At 52.8% G+C, this 11,933-nt stretch overlaps 1 protein-coding gene across 3 annotated transcripts; it reads right to left on the reverse strand.

Moving 5' to 3' along the window:
- Positions 1-1,356: 1,356 nt before the first annotated feature.
- On the reverse strand, positions 1,357-11,243 carry IRF8 (interferon regulatory factor 8). 3 transcript variants are annotated; one of them, XM_030282357.4, is made up of 9 exons: positions 11,159-11,243; positions 9,483-9,657; positions 7,872-8,055; positions 6,780-6,868; positions 5,470-5,581; positions 5,151-5,198; positions 4,113-4,499; positions 3,454-3,569; positions 1,357-2,529 (listed from the first exon to the last, which is right to left on the reverse strand). In XM_030282357.4, the coding sequence occupies exons 2-9, from the start codon at positions 9,654-9,656 to the stop codon at positions 2,359-2,361; spliced, it is 1,281 nt and encodes a 426-aa protein (XP_030138217.4). In that variant the 5' UTR covers position 9,657; positions 11,159-11,243; the 3' UTR covers positions 1,357-2,358. The 3 variants fall into 3 exon arrangements, with proteins under 3 accessions (XP_030138217.4, XP_072790383.1, XP_072790382.1); XM_072934282.1 differs by lacking the exon at positions 11,159-11,243 and adding an exon at positions 10,921-10,944; XM_072934281.1 differs by lacking the exon at positions 11,159-11,243 and adding an exon at positions 10,788-10,824.
- Positions 11,244-11,933: the final 690 nt, after the last annotated feature.

Here is an 11,933-nt window from a genome sequence, read left to right on the forward strand (position 1 = left end):
AGATCCTTTCATAAATCTCTGCTTTATTCTTTAGCTCTGTTCTCGCTCAGCTTTCATAAGGCATCACAGGAGGTGAAGCTTCCTCACCCTCTGAGGGAGCAGCGAGGGCTGGAGCAGGATTAAAGCCCACGGGCTGCTAAGGAAGAGCAGAGAAAGGCTGAGCAGTGCTCACAGAGCACCCACAGCTGCCATCCCCACCCCAGGGGCACAGATCCCATAGGAGCCTACAGGATTTGGGGTCACCTTTGCCTTTAGGATCTTGGTGCATTCTAAATTGTGGTGTGCAGCCAGTTCTCCTCACAAGCACCAGAGCCAAGCGCTGCAATTCCTGCAGAGGATGTGCACAAGGGCACAGGCAGCACCACCAGGGCTGGGCCAAGGATGGAGGAATTCCCTCAATCCTCATGCTTGATCACAAAGCTCAAGTTCTCCCATCTCAAGGCACCCCCCTAGACCAGAACCCTGAGAAATGTGGATGGAGATGGAGTGTCCTGCTTTCTGCTGGAATAGAGTTCATTTTCCTCTCAGCAGAGATGAGCAATTGTATCGTGCCTCACCTGCTTCCCTTCACTTTTACTCCTCTTTCCCTTTCATTGCAATTGCTACACTTGATATTTTTATAATTGGAATCCCTGAATGGTTTGTGCTGGAAGGGACCTTAAAACTCATCTCATCCCACCCCCTGCCCTGGGCAGGGACACCTCCCACTGTCCCAGACTGCTCCAAGCACTTCAAACTTTGCCTTGAGTATTTCCACAGATCCAGGGCTTTTCTGGGCACCCTGTGCCAGGGCCTCACCTCCCTCACAGGGAAGAATTTCTTCCCCAAGTAAAGAATTTCTTCCAAATATTAAACTGCTGTCAACCCGCAAAGCTTTTCTTTGCAATTCCCCCTCCCCTGAAGGGGTCACATGGAATGAAGGAGGCACCTGGCTGTCAGCTGGGATTGCACCACAACAGGACACTGGGGAAATGCTCCCATTTCCCATGGGAAAAGGAAAAAGAGGAAGTTCTTGGACACAGCCATAAAAATCTGCCCCCACCCCATGACCTTGGAGCACCACACGCAGCTCAGTGCTGTGGCAGATGAGCAGGGACACACCTTCCTCCTCCTCCCTGGCATGGGGGAATCTCCAAGCAATCCCATTTCCCTCCCTCCATTGCATTACAGCATTTTGACTCCTTTTTTCCTGCCTGGAGATGAATCCAGGAAGTCCAGGAAGAGGAAGGAGATGAGAGAGGCTTAACACAGACCCCACCACCAAAACCAAATTGGGGGCAAGGCAAAGGTCTCAGACTCCCCCCAGCAGCTCCGAGACCCCACTCCTTGCACCCAAAAACCACATTGCAAGAGGAATACAAAATATAGCACTTTAATTGCAGGGAGATATAAAAATTTACCCAAAAAATTAATAAACCTCAGGCATACAATAAATAGGCAGCTTTGGTGGCACGCACACACGTGCAGTCCTGCTTTGGGAGGCACCAGCAGCTCCCCAGAGCTGGGGGCACACACAGAGGCTGTGAAAATGAGGATTTACACATGGATGACGCTGCCTGGACACGCTTGGGAGAGCCCCACACGTGTGTTTGGGAGGGTGAAGCCCAGCTATTCACACTATGCTGCAATCTTGAAAAATTAAAATTCTATATATTTATATAAACTCTGGCTCTGGTCAGGAAAAATTAAGATTCCCAAGTTTTTATAGTCAGTATTTACATATAGAACCTCTGCATCAGTTTCCAAATTTCAATCTGCTTTGGTGGGAAAGAGAAACACATAAATCTCACAGCAAAAATAAAGAGAGATTTCAGGAGTTCTCTTTGGGAGGCACACCCTGCCTTTCACCAGCAGGACTCTTTGAAGGGGGAAAGCTGATTCCTGGATATAATTTCCTAAATTTGAGCATCCTAAGGCTTTTCCAAGAGTCACCTCCTATCAAACTGCTGCTCTCAGCAAGGTCTGAGTTGCAGATTATTGGGGCAGGTGGTTACAGCTGTTGATTTTTGGTTCTGCCTGACTGGCCATTAACAAAGGCAACACAAAGCAAAGCCAGCCCTGACCTTCCTGCACAGCTTGGATGCTCTAGACAGTCCTGTGACCAAAAAAGTCACTTTTATCATCATAAATCATTTACAGGACAAACACTGAACATCCAACCTGTTCGCTCACGGCAATTTCCACCTCTGAATTTATACAGACTGGAAACGGCAAAGAACAAAACCCAACTTTCCAAAAATAAAAAAAAAAAGAAAAAAAAAACTAAAGGACGCTTTTTAGTGTCGCATTTTAGGACACTTAGGCACTGATGGGATTAATCTGGGTGTGGGTAAGCCCAGGCTGGGAGGGGGGCAGGGCTCAGACTGCGATCTGCTGGTTCTCTCGGAAGAGCGGCCGCGTTGTGCAGATGTCCTGGAAGATCCGGTAGCCCTGCTCGTGCTGGGGCTCCTCAGCCACGGGCAGCATGGGGCTGGAGCTGCAGCTCTTCCCAGCCTCGTCCACCACCTGCCTCAGGTACAGCTGCTCCACCTGGGCCAAAGGAAAAAGGTCAGGGATGGAGCGAGGAGCGTCCGCTTTGGGCGTCTCCTGCTGCTCCATCCAGGGAACATGGGGTGGGGGACACACAGCAGAGCACAGGGGGGCAGGTCCTGCCAGGACAGCAGGTCTGGCTCCACAAGCACCTCCAGGAATAAAGGAGCAGCCCCAGGAGCTCCTGCCAGCAGGGATATTGAGGTGCAAGGACAGGCTGGGGGGTGTCCCAGCACATCCAGAGTGATCCGCTGGGGCAGACATCCAAAACGACAGGAGGTGACAAGGTCAGGAGTTGTGCAGGAGGCACAGGACCCATCTCTGGTCTTGTAAAATCCCCACAGGACCTCACAGACCTGGTGGGTCTCTGCTTGCTCGAGAGGGGATGCCACACCCTCCCTGTCACATCCCAAGAGGCTCCAGAAACCCCCTGAACCCCCTGTCCTGAGCCTTTTCAACCCTACAGCTGCTGCAGCTTCTCCAAGGAGAAGTTTCTGACCAGAGCCACGAGGGCTGAACCCACATCCCATCCCCTCCTTCACCCTCCTAAGCTCTCCCAACCCCACTGCTGCCAATCACAGCTGCTGGCCACACCACTGACTGATCTGAAATCCACCAGTCCAGGGATTTACTTCCCCATTTCCCACAGGAAAAGGCAGAAGTCCCAACGCCAGTGCAGGATCAGGAGGAGAAGGAAAGATTTCCCTGCAGCTCACAAAACTCGTGCCATTAAGGAGTTTCATTTGCCAACCCAGCTCCAGGAATTTGACAATCAGCAGCCCAAGCAGCTCTCAGGAGGCTGTGGAAAAGCACCACACTCCCACCCCAATCCAGGCACCCAAATGCCCCGTGGTGCAGGGCGTGGAGCTCTGCTGGCAGAATTCCCACCCTGTCTGGGTCCCTTTTCCTGGCAGCCCCCCGTACCTGGACAAGGATGAGTTTACACCTCAGTGGCACCGCATCTGGGAACTCCTCCCCGAAGCACAGCATGACCCTGCTGTCTGGGAAGCGGCCCTGGTTGTTGTAGTACTGCTGCAGCTCTGCAAGGACAAAGGAAAACTCGGAATTTGCCCTCCAGAAGCTGCCAGCCTTTGTTACCCAGCCCTGCCATCGAACACCCCACAAGGAAGCTGTGGGCTCAAGCAAAGCTTCCAGCTTTGGGATTTGCCACGTGATCCCAAACATTGTCCTTTCCTAGGCCTGGTGGTCTCACCTGCTCACCCTTGGGAACGCAGCAGAAAGGGATTCAAAGTGCTGCAAGGAAAAAGGGCTCCACCCTTTTTCCACAGGGGTCTCACTCTGGGTTGAAGCTCCAGAAACCCTCTGTGCATGGTGCCAAGGCTTTAGGATCCCAGAATTCCCTCAGCTTTTCCAGGGAGCTGCTAGCCAGAGTCATATCCCTGTTCTCCCATCCTCTCTCCACCCTCCTGAAGGTTTCCCCACCCCAAACTGCTGCCAGCCAGGCTTGTCCACCACATCTGCTGGCTGATCACCTCCAACCAACCAACCAACGCAGGGATTTCTCTCCCCACAGGAAAGAGCAGAAACCCTAACACCAAAGAAACCAAGAGGCTCCTACAAACCTCGGAAGAACAAGTTGGTGTCAAAGATCTTCACCACCTCCTCCCGGTCCAGTTTGTTGGGCCTGTCCTTGTAGGCCATGGTGTTGCCACTCCAGAAGACCCTGCCCTGGCACAGCCTCTTGATGAAGATGCCCTGCTTGTTGCTGTGCAGGAGGACACCCCTCTCCAGGTGGCCAAAGAGCTTCCTGGTGATCTGCTTCTGCCGGTCGTTCTGGATGGCGTCGGCCGAGGGGAACCGGACATGCTCCAGGGCATCGGGGGCGTAGAGCTTCTCCCCGTGGCCCGAGGGCTGCCCCAGGGAGATCCTGCAGCCCTCGGAGCACGAGGTGCTGACGTGGCCCACCAGCCTCCCGCTGTAGTAGAAGCTGATCACCATCTGGGAGTAACCTGGGAGGTGATGGAAGTGCATCAGGAAAGGACAAAGCGGCTCCTCGCTGCCCTGCCCACGTCCCAGATCTCCTGGGATTGATTCTCTCTTGGTGCAGGGACATCTCCAGGGCTGGCCAGCAAGGGAGAGCTCCCAGGGTTTACAGGATTGTGGAATGGTTGGGGTTGGAAGGGACCTCTGGGCCAGTCCAAGCCCCCTGCCCAGGCAGGGTCACCTGGAGCAGGTGACACAGGAACAAATCCAGGTGGGGTTTGTTCCATGAATTCCTCTCTGAATGTTCCACAACTCCCTGGGCAGCTGTTCCAACACTCTGACAACCTCCATGGGAAGTTTTTCCTCGTGTTGAGGTGGAACTTCTGGTGGTTTAGTTTGTGGCTGTGAAACACGTTGAACTTCCTCCTCCTGCCTTTGCTCCACACCCTCCCCATGCCATGGGCAGATCCCCCTATTCCAAAGGCTGCCTGATCCCACCATCCCAAGCAACTGCTGCTCTCTGCCCCCATCCCAGCGTGGAAATGTGGATCATCAGGAGGGTGCAGCACCTCCTAAACCCAAAGCAAAGCACCCCTCAAGGTGGGGGACAGAGCCAGAGCCACCTCCTGCCCCCACCACCAGAGAGGGGCACCTGGTGGCCAGGTGAGGCGCCTTACCTGAGTGATACTGCTCGTAGCTGGAGTATCCATTCATCAGGGGCAACGCTGCGGGCACAGAGAGCCAAGCTGAGCCTGCATTCCCAAATCCCAATCCCCCAGCTCCCCCCACCAACCCCTTCATTTTCTATCCCAGGTTTCCCAGCTCCCACATGGGAAATGCCAGCAAAAAGCTCCCAGCTGCATTTCTTAATGAGTACTTCCAACGTTCTTAATCAGGAAGATAAAATAAACTGCTCCCCATTCCGTAACCCCACACAGGAAGATTTTTCCTGCCCCAAAAATCTCCCAAATACCACACAAGCTGCTGGCTACTTACCAGGGCTGGGCTGCTGCACCCACCAGTCGGGGATTGGGGGGTTCCTGCAGGTCTCCTGGGGGGGTGAGGGGCTCCTCTTGATGATGCCCAGGTATTCATCCACACAGGAGGGCTGGGGGACAGCAGACACCGAGATCAGAGCAGCTCTGATGCCTCCAGCGAGGCACTTGAAGAGTGAAACTTGAAGTTTCACTCTGGTGAAACGTGGATGAAAAATTAAACTCTACAATTCTACTAAAGATTTGTAGGGAATGGTATGTTTTTATTTATAGTGTTGTGAACGCATGTCGGGACTTATTGTTTTTTAATGAACGTGCATACTTTTGAGAATTTTAAATTTTTTTATTACTCTTACTAATTTCTAGATGTAGAGAATTTTATAATAGGTTAATGCATATTCATTCAGCTGATTTCACATTATACTTATAGTTAGTTACACTTGTACTCAATTTTTGTCAGAAAGTATAGAAAACTCCTGGGTTACTCTGCCCTGTCTCTTTCAAGGTCTGAGGAGCCTTTCTTATCTGTCTTTTAGTGTGGAAATTGTATTTTTTTTCTTTAGCTGGGGTAGTTTTGTTAGTGTTGTAGTTACTAGACTAAGCAATATATTTAGCAAGTTTAAAGTGGTACATTTATTGCAAGTTATCTAAAATATTTTCTCCTGGGGCTGCTGTGGTTTGCTCACAGCTCAGGCAGAGGCACACACACACCCTGACATCCTCTCTGACTCCCGACTGCTTCTTCTCTCCCCTCTGCCCAGGGCTGCTGCTGTCTTTTATATGGTACATTACGTGTTACATGGGTACAGTTTGTCCCCAATGCCTATTACCTATATTAAATGGTGCTTTTCTACTCTAAACCAATCTGTGAGTGCCAACATCACCAAGAACATGGAGGTAAGGAAGGAGAAAGAGGGAGGACAGGGCAGGCCCAAATCCCTCCATCTTAAAACCTCTGACCCCCATGTACAAAACCAAACCCCCCCTGTACAGCACTCAAAAATTCTTCCCTCTACTTTGTGACTACTTCTACTCTAATATCTAAACTTTTGTGATTTCTTGTTCTTCCTGCAAGGTTGGTAAATCATTCCATGGCTCAAACCCAAAATCACAGCTGTTTCCAGCTGCCTGCCAGGGTCTCAAATGCTTCTGACCTGGGCCTGGAACCTCCAAAAATGTCTGAGGGACATTTTGAGTTCCTGCACCACCTGAACAAGCTGCAAACCCAACGCTGCAGCTTTGCAGAGGGAATTTGGGCAGTGCTGTCCCAGACCAGACCCGAGGGCTGCCCCTGCCTGGAGGAGGCCTCACCTCTTTGATGAGGTCCTCGATGGCAGAGGAGCTGCAGTCCATGTCACCGACATCAGCCAGGCTGCTCCCGCTGGCAACCCCTGCTTTGCCTGCAAGGAGAGGTGGGGCTGCAGTCAGCACGGCCACACGTGCCAAGCACAGCTCCTCTGGAAGGGTTTTGGAAACCTTTCACCCCGTGAAAGTTATGAAAGCAGGAACCACATCAGAGCCACGTAACAGCACCTTGGAGAGGCTCACAGCCCCTCCAGAGCTGCTTGTTTAGGGTCAAAAATCACTTTACAACTCATTTTCCCCCCAGCACAGGGACCAGCAGCAAGAAAAATCAAAAGCCTGGCTGGTGGCAGAGACAGAGCTGGAGCAGTGGAGAGGGTTTGGGGTTTTTTTGAGCACCCCAGAGACTGGGGCTGGGGCTGCTGCTTCTCTTTTTTCCACCAGCCACCCCAGTGCAGTGCTGCTGCTGGTGGGAACCTGCAGTGCCATTTGCATAGTGGCAGCACAGCCCCTGTGTGAACGGGCTGCAGGGGACAGAGATGCTAAAGGCAGATTTCCTGACTGCTAAACTCATTCTTTTTTTTTTTTTTTTTGGTAAGTTTTTAACTTAAAAAAAAAAAGGACAAAGCACACAGCCTCCCCTGACCACAAATAGAGTTAGTGTGAGCTGAGCCACACCGGACATCAGAGCAGCTCTCTGCAAAATTATTGCTCCTCCAGCAAGAAAAGGGATTTATTGCAGCTCCCCACCATCCTCACAGGGCAGGGGTTGGGAGGAAAAAAAGGTTGAGGCTCACGTCCCGCTCCCAAGCAGGGAAAGTGGAATTTGCCCCTACAACATCCTTAGGGAATGGGAGCTCCCAGGAGGCTGCAGCTGTCCTGTATCTCCTAGGGGTTTAAGGGGTTAAAAAAAAAACCCAACCTAACCTTTCTCCGGGTTAAATAAACCCAACCTAACCTTTCTCCTCCCCTCCCTGCCACCGCAGGGGGACACCAGCAGAGCAGGACAGGCACAGAGGCAGAGCAGGGGCTGGCCAGGACGGCTGCTCAGGTGCAGGGCTGTGCTCACAGCAGGGCTCAGCCCTTTCCTGGGCAACTCACACTTCTGCTCCTCCTCTGGCACGATCCTGTAGACCTTGTAGGGCTCGGAGATGTCCAGCTGGGACCTGTCTGTCACCTCCTCAAAGTCGGGGCTCTTGTTCAGGGCGCAGCGAAGTCGCGTCTTCCACGTGGCCGGCTCCGCTTTGTCACCTTCCTTGAACTTGCCTTTGAAAACAGCCCAAGCCTAAAGCAAAGAATGAATTAAAAACCCCTCAGAAAATCCTCCCTGTGAGCCCTACAAAGCCTCTCAGGGAGGAAGAGCTGGGGTGGCACATTTTGCATCTTGCACCCCTTCTCTCAAGCATCTCTTGGGGATTTGCTGTTTCACTCCTAGACTGCACAGCCACCACACCTGGGGGGGTTTTGGGGTGCAGAGCAGCACTGCCTGCCTCAGAAATGCAAAAAAGGCTTTTAAAAGCCAGTTTTTTCAAAAAGCAGAGGTCAAAATCATCACCTGTGGCTTCACTTCTGCACCTACGGGTCAGGAGATGCTGGGAGCACAAGGAATCTCTGCTCAATTAAAAATCAAAATAAGCCTTATTTTTCAGCTCCTCGCTGATACCTTAATAAATAAATAAATTGGTTTTCCAAGATCAGAACTTAATTTGTGCTTTTGGTAGGAGAACGTATTTTACCCCAGAAGGAAGAATGAAAAATGTCACATATTTTTTAAAATATACATATTGATTTATTTTATAGATATTTCTGTATTTTTAGAGGGCTGAGTTCAAGATTACCCTCATAACTCAGTGCTCCCAAACCATTCAGTAATTTCTTACTGAAATTAACTCTTTCACTAGTACAGATACTTGGAAGTGGGGTCAGAGGGAAGGGAATTCCTGGAGAAGACCTGAACTTTTTGCTTCAGGATAGAATTTTCCCATTTTTTCCAAAACTGGAAACCCCCTCCTTCAGTGAAATCCTTCCTTCCCACCTACAAAATCTTTTTTGTTTTTTTAATATAAATCCAGCATTCTATCAAGAGAAGCTGATGAGAAGTTTAGAGCAGGTCAAAAGATGCTTCTGACGTCACACCTGGATTCAAACAGGACAAAAACAAGCCTAAAACTGGTCCTAATTTTTGATAAAAAGGACTAAATCAAGAAAAACTGATGAGAAGTTTAGAGCAGGTCAAAAGATGCTTCTCAAGTGAAACCTGGATTCAAACATGCTGAACCCAAACCTAAAACTAGTCCTAGCTTTGGATAAAAATGAATAAATCATTAAGGGCAGCTGATGAGAAGTTTAGAGCAAGTCGAAAGCCGCTCCTCACATTACACCTGGATTCAAACAGGATGAATCCAATTTGAATCCTGAACCTAGAACTGGTCCTAATTTTTTGATAAAAATTAATAAGTCACCAAGAGCAGCTGACGAGAAGTTTAGAGCAGGTCAAAAGCCGCTTCTCAGGACACAGAAGAAAACCTAAAACTGGTCCTAATTTTTGATAAACAGAAATAAATCATCAAAAAAAAAAAAAACAAACCAAAGAAAAACTACCCTGGGAGACCAACTGCAGCATCTCCTGCAAGGTTTAAAGCCGTAAAACCCAGCGAGAGCGCGGCACAAAAGCAGCAGCACCAAGAAAAGGCATCACCGAGCTGGCCCTACCTTGAAGATGGAAGCATCCACCTCCTGGTTGTAGTCCTGCTTGCCGGCGTGCTTCCAGGGGATGCGGAACATGGATTTCTCCTCGTTCTCCCACACCAGCCCCGCGTAGAGCTCGCTGTCGATCTGCTCGATCAGCCACTGCCGCAGCCGCCGCCCGCCGTTGCGGTCACACATCCTGCAGGGACAGGGGTGCATGCAAACCCTTCCCATTCCCATCCCAGCACAGCTTTTGGGATGGTTTTCCCCCCGCTCGGTTGGCACCTGCAGCTTTTGGAAGCTCCCCACGCCAATGTCTGCCCGCGGAATGAGATTGTCTTTAACGCCCCTTCCAGCCAAAACCCTTCTGGGAGCTCACACTTCCATAATTCTAAGATCAAAACATCTCCAGCCCACATCTCCACCCCACCCCTTGCTTCTTTTCAAATTAAATTTAAAAATCAAGGCAATTTCCTTCTGAGTGACTACAAACTCTACCGAAGTTCCGCTCCCAGAAGCGGCTGACTCAGTGCTCTGCTCATTCCTATTTTGCTGCAGGATAAATCACAGAGGAAGCAGAGGGATGGGGATTCAAGCCCCCAGCTGTGCTGTCACCTGAGCAAGTGACACTGGGCAGGCCATGCTGGGGGACCAGAGCTGTCCCTGGCTGCTCTTGGCACAAGGATTTGTCCCGGAGGGGGCAGCAGCTCCTCTCACCAAGCACTATTTGGGGAGCAAATGCCAGCTCCAAACTGCATCCCAAACCCTCACAGGGACAAGGAAGGAACACAAAGTGCCAGGCTCAACCCTCCCTGTCACCTCCATGCCACGACAGAAGTGATCAGCAGCTCCTGAATCAACTTCCCAGGCATTTTGGGCTCTACATTTTACAGGACTGCCTCTCCCTCGTTCGTTTGTTATTTACTGCCCCACGGGAAGAATTTTGGGTGGGAAACAAGGATGCTCCCAGCACAGCCTGAGAGCCAGCGGTGCCTGCTTTGCCATGGGCTGCCACCAGCTCAGGGCCACCAAATTCCATCCCTTCTAGGCGGCCCTTTCCGCCGCTCGCTGCCGGTGTCCTCTCACAGGGGATGCCGGTACAGGACGAGACCCTGCGGCCGGTCCCTGTCCTCCTCCGGGGGATGCCGATGCCGGTACCTGTCCCCCGGCTGGTTTCGGTGCCGGTCCCGGTACTTGTTCCCCGGCCGGTCCCTGCCTTGCCCCGGGGGATGCCGGTGCCGGTCCCTGTTCCTGCCCTCTCCCGGAGGATGGCGATGCCGGTCCCTGTCCCCCAGCCGGTTCCTGCCCTCCCCCGGAGGATGCCGGTACCTGTTCCCTGTTCCCCGGCCGCTCCCGATGCCGGTCCCTGTCCCCCAGCCGGTCCCTGCCTTCCCCCGGATGATGCCGGTCCCTGTTCCCTGTTCCCCAGGCGGTCCCTGCCCTCCCCGGAGGATGCCGGTACCTGTTCCCCGTTCCCCGGCCGGTCCCTGCCCTCCCCCGGAGGATGCCGGTACCTGTTCCCTGTTCCCCGGCCGGTCCCGGTACCTGTTCTCCGTTCCCCGGCCGGTCCGTGCCCTCCTCCGGGGGATGTCGGTACCTGTTCCCCGTTCCCCAGCCGGTCCCTGCTCTCCCCCGGAGGATGCCGGTACCTGTTCCCTGTCCCCCGGCCGGTCCCTGCCCTGCCCGGAGGATGCCGGTACCTGTTCCCCGTTCCCAGCCGCTCCCGGTCCCGTTCCCTTTCCGCGCTCCCGGTGCCGCGCCCGCAGTTTCCCCGCGCTCACGTTATATATCAGCGAATTATGCGGCCACGCCCACCGCCACGCCCTCTCTAAGCTCCGCCAATCACCGGCTCCTCCCCTCTCCCGCCCTACCCAATGAGGAGGCGGGGCCGCGCGGAGCTGGCCAATGAGGAGCGTCCCGGCGGGGCGCGCGCCGCGGTTTCTCTTAAAGCGCGGCTTTCCCCGAAATCAGCTGACCCGGAGGGGGCGGGGCCGGGCGGGAGGGGGCGGGGCCAACCCGCCCCTATCCCGGGTCTGTCCCGGGCCGGTCCCGAGTTAGTCCAGTCCCAGTTCCAGCCCAGTTCCCCAGTGCCAGAGCAGGGCCAGGGCCAGACTGACCCCTTACCAGTCCCAGGTCAGCCCAGTCCCACACCAGTCTCCCCAGTCCCAGACCAGTTCCCCAGTCCCAGGTCAGCCCATCCCCATCTCAGATCAATTCCCCAGTCCCAGACCAATCCATCCCCAGCCCATGATCAATATATGCCCGAATAAATCTCCCCAGTTCCAGATCAATGTAGTTCCACACCAGTCTCCCAGTCCCAGACCAGTTTCCCACTCCCAGACCAGTTTCCCCAGTCCCAGACCAGTTTCCCCAGTCCCAAATCAGTTTCCCCAATCCCAGATCAGTTTTCCCAGTCTTAAATCAGTTTCCCCAGTCCCAGAAAAGTTTCCCCAGTCCCAGATCAGTTTTCCCAGT

The sequence above is a fragment of the Taeniopygia guttata genome, chromosome 11 (assembly GCF_048771995.1).
Source record: "Taeniopygia guttata chromosome 11, bTaeGut7.mat, whole genome shotgun sequence".
NCBI classification, from domain to species: domain Eukaryota; kingdom Metazoa; phylum Chordata; class Aves; order Passeriformes; family Estrildidae; genus Taeniopygia; species Taeniopygia guttata.

What these genes read in the sequence shown, in the direction of transcription:
- IRF8 (XM_030282357.4), bottom strand. Translation starts at nt 9,656, where the DNA reads ATGTGTGACCGCAACGGCGGGCGGCGGCTGCGGCAGTGGCTGATCGAG. An exon ending in GCCAGAGGAGGAGCAGAAGT is followed by an intron (nt 6,869 to 7,871) that starts GTGAGTTGCCCA and finishes CTCTCCTTGCAG; the next exon opens with GCAAAGCAGGGGTTGCCAGC. An exon ending in GTAAACTCATCCTTGTCCAG is followed by an intron (nt 2,530 to 3,453) that starts GTACGGGGGGCT and finishes CCTTTGGCCCAG; the next exon opens with GTGGAGCAGCTGTACCTGAG.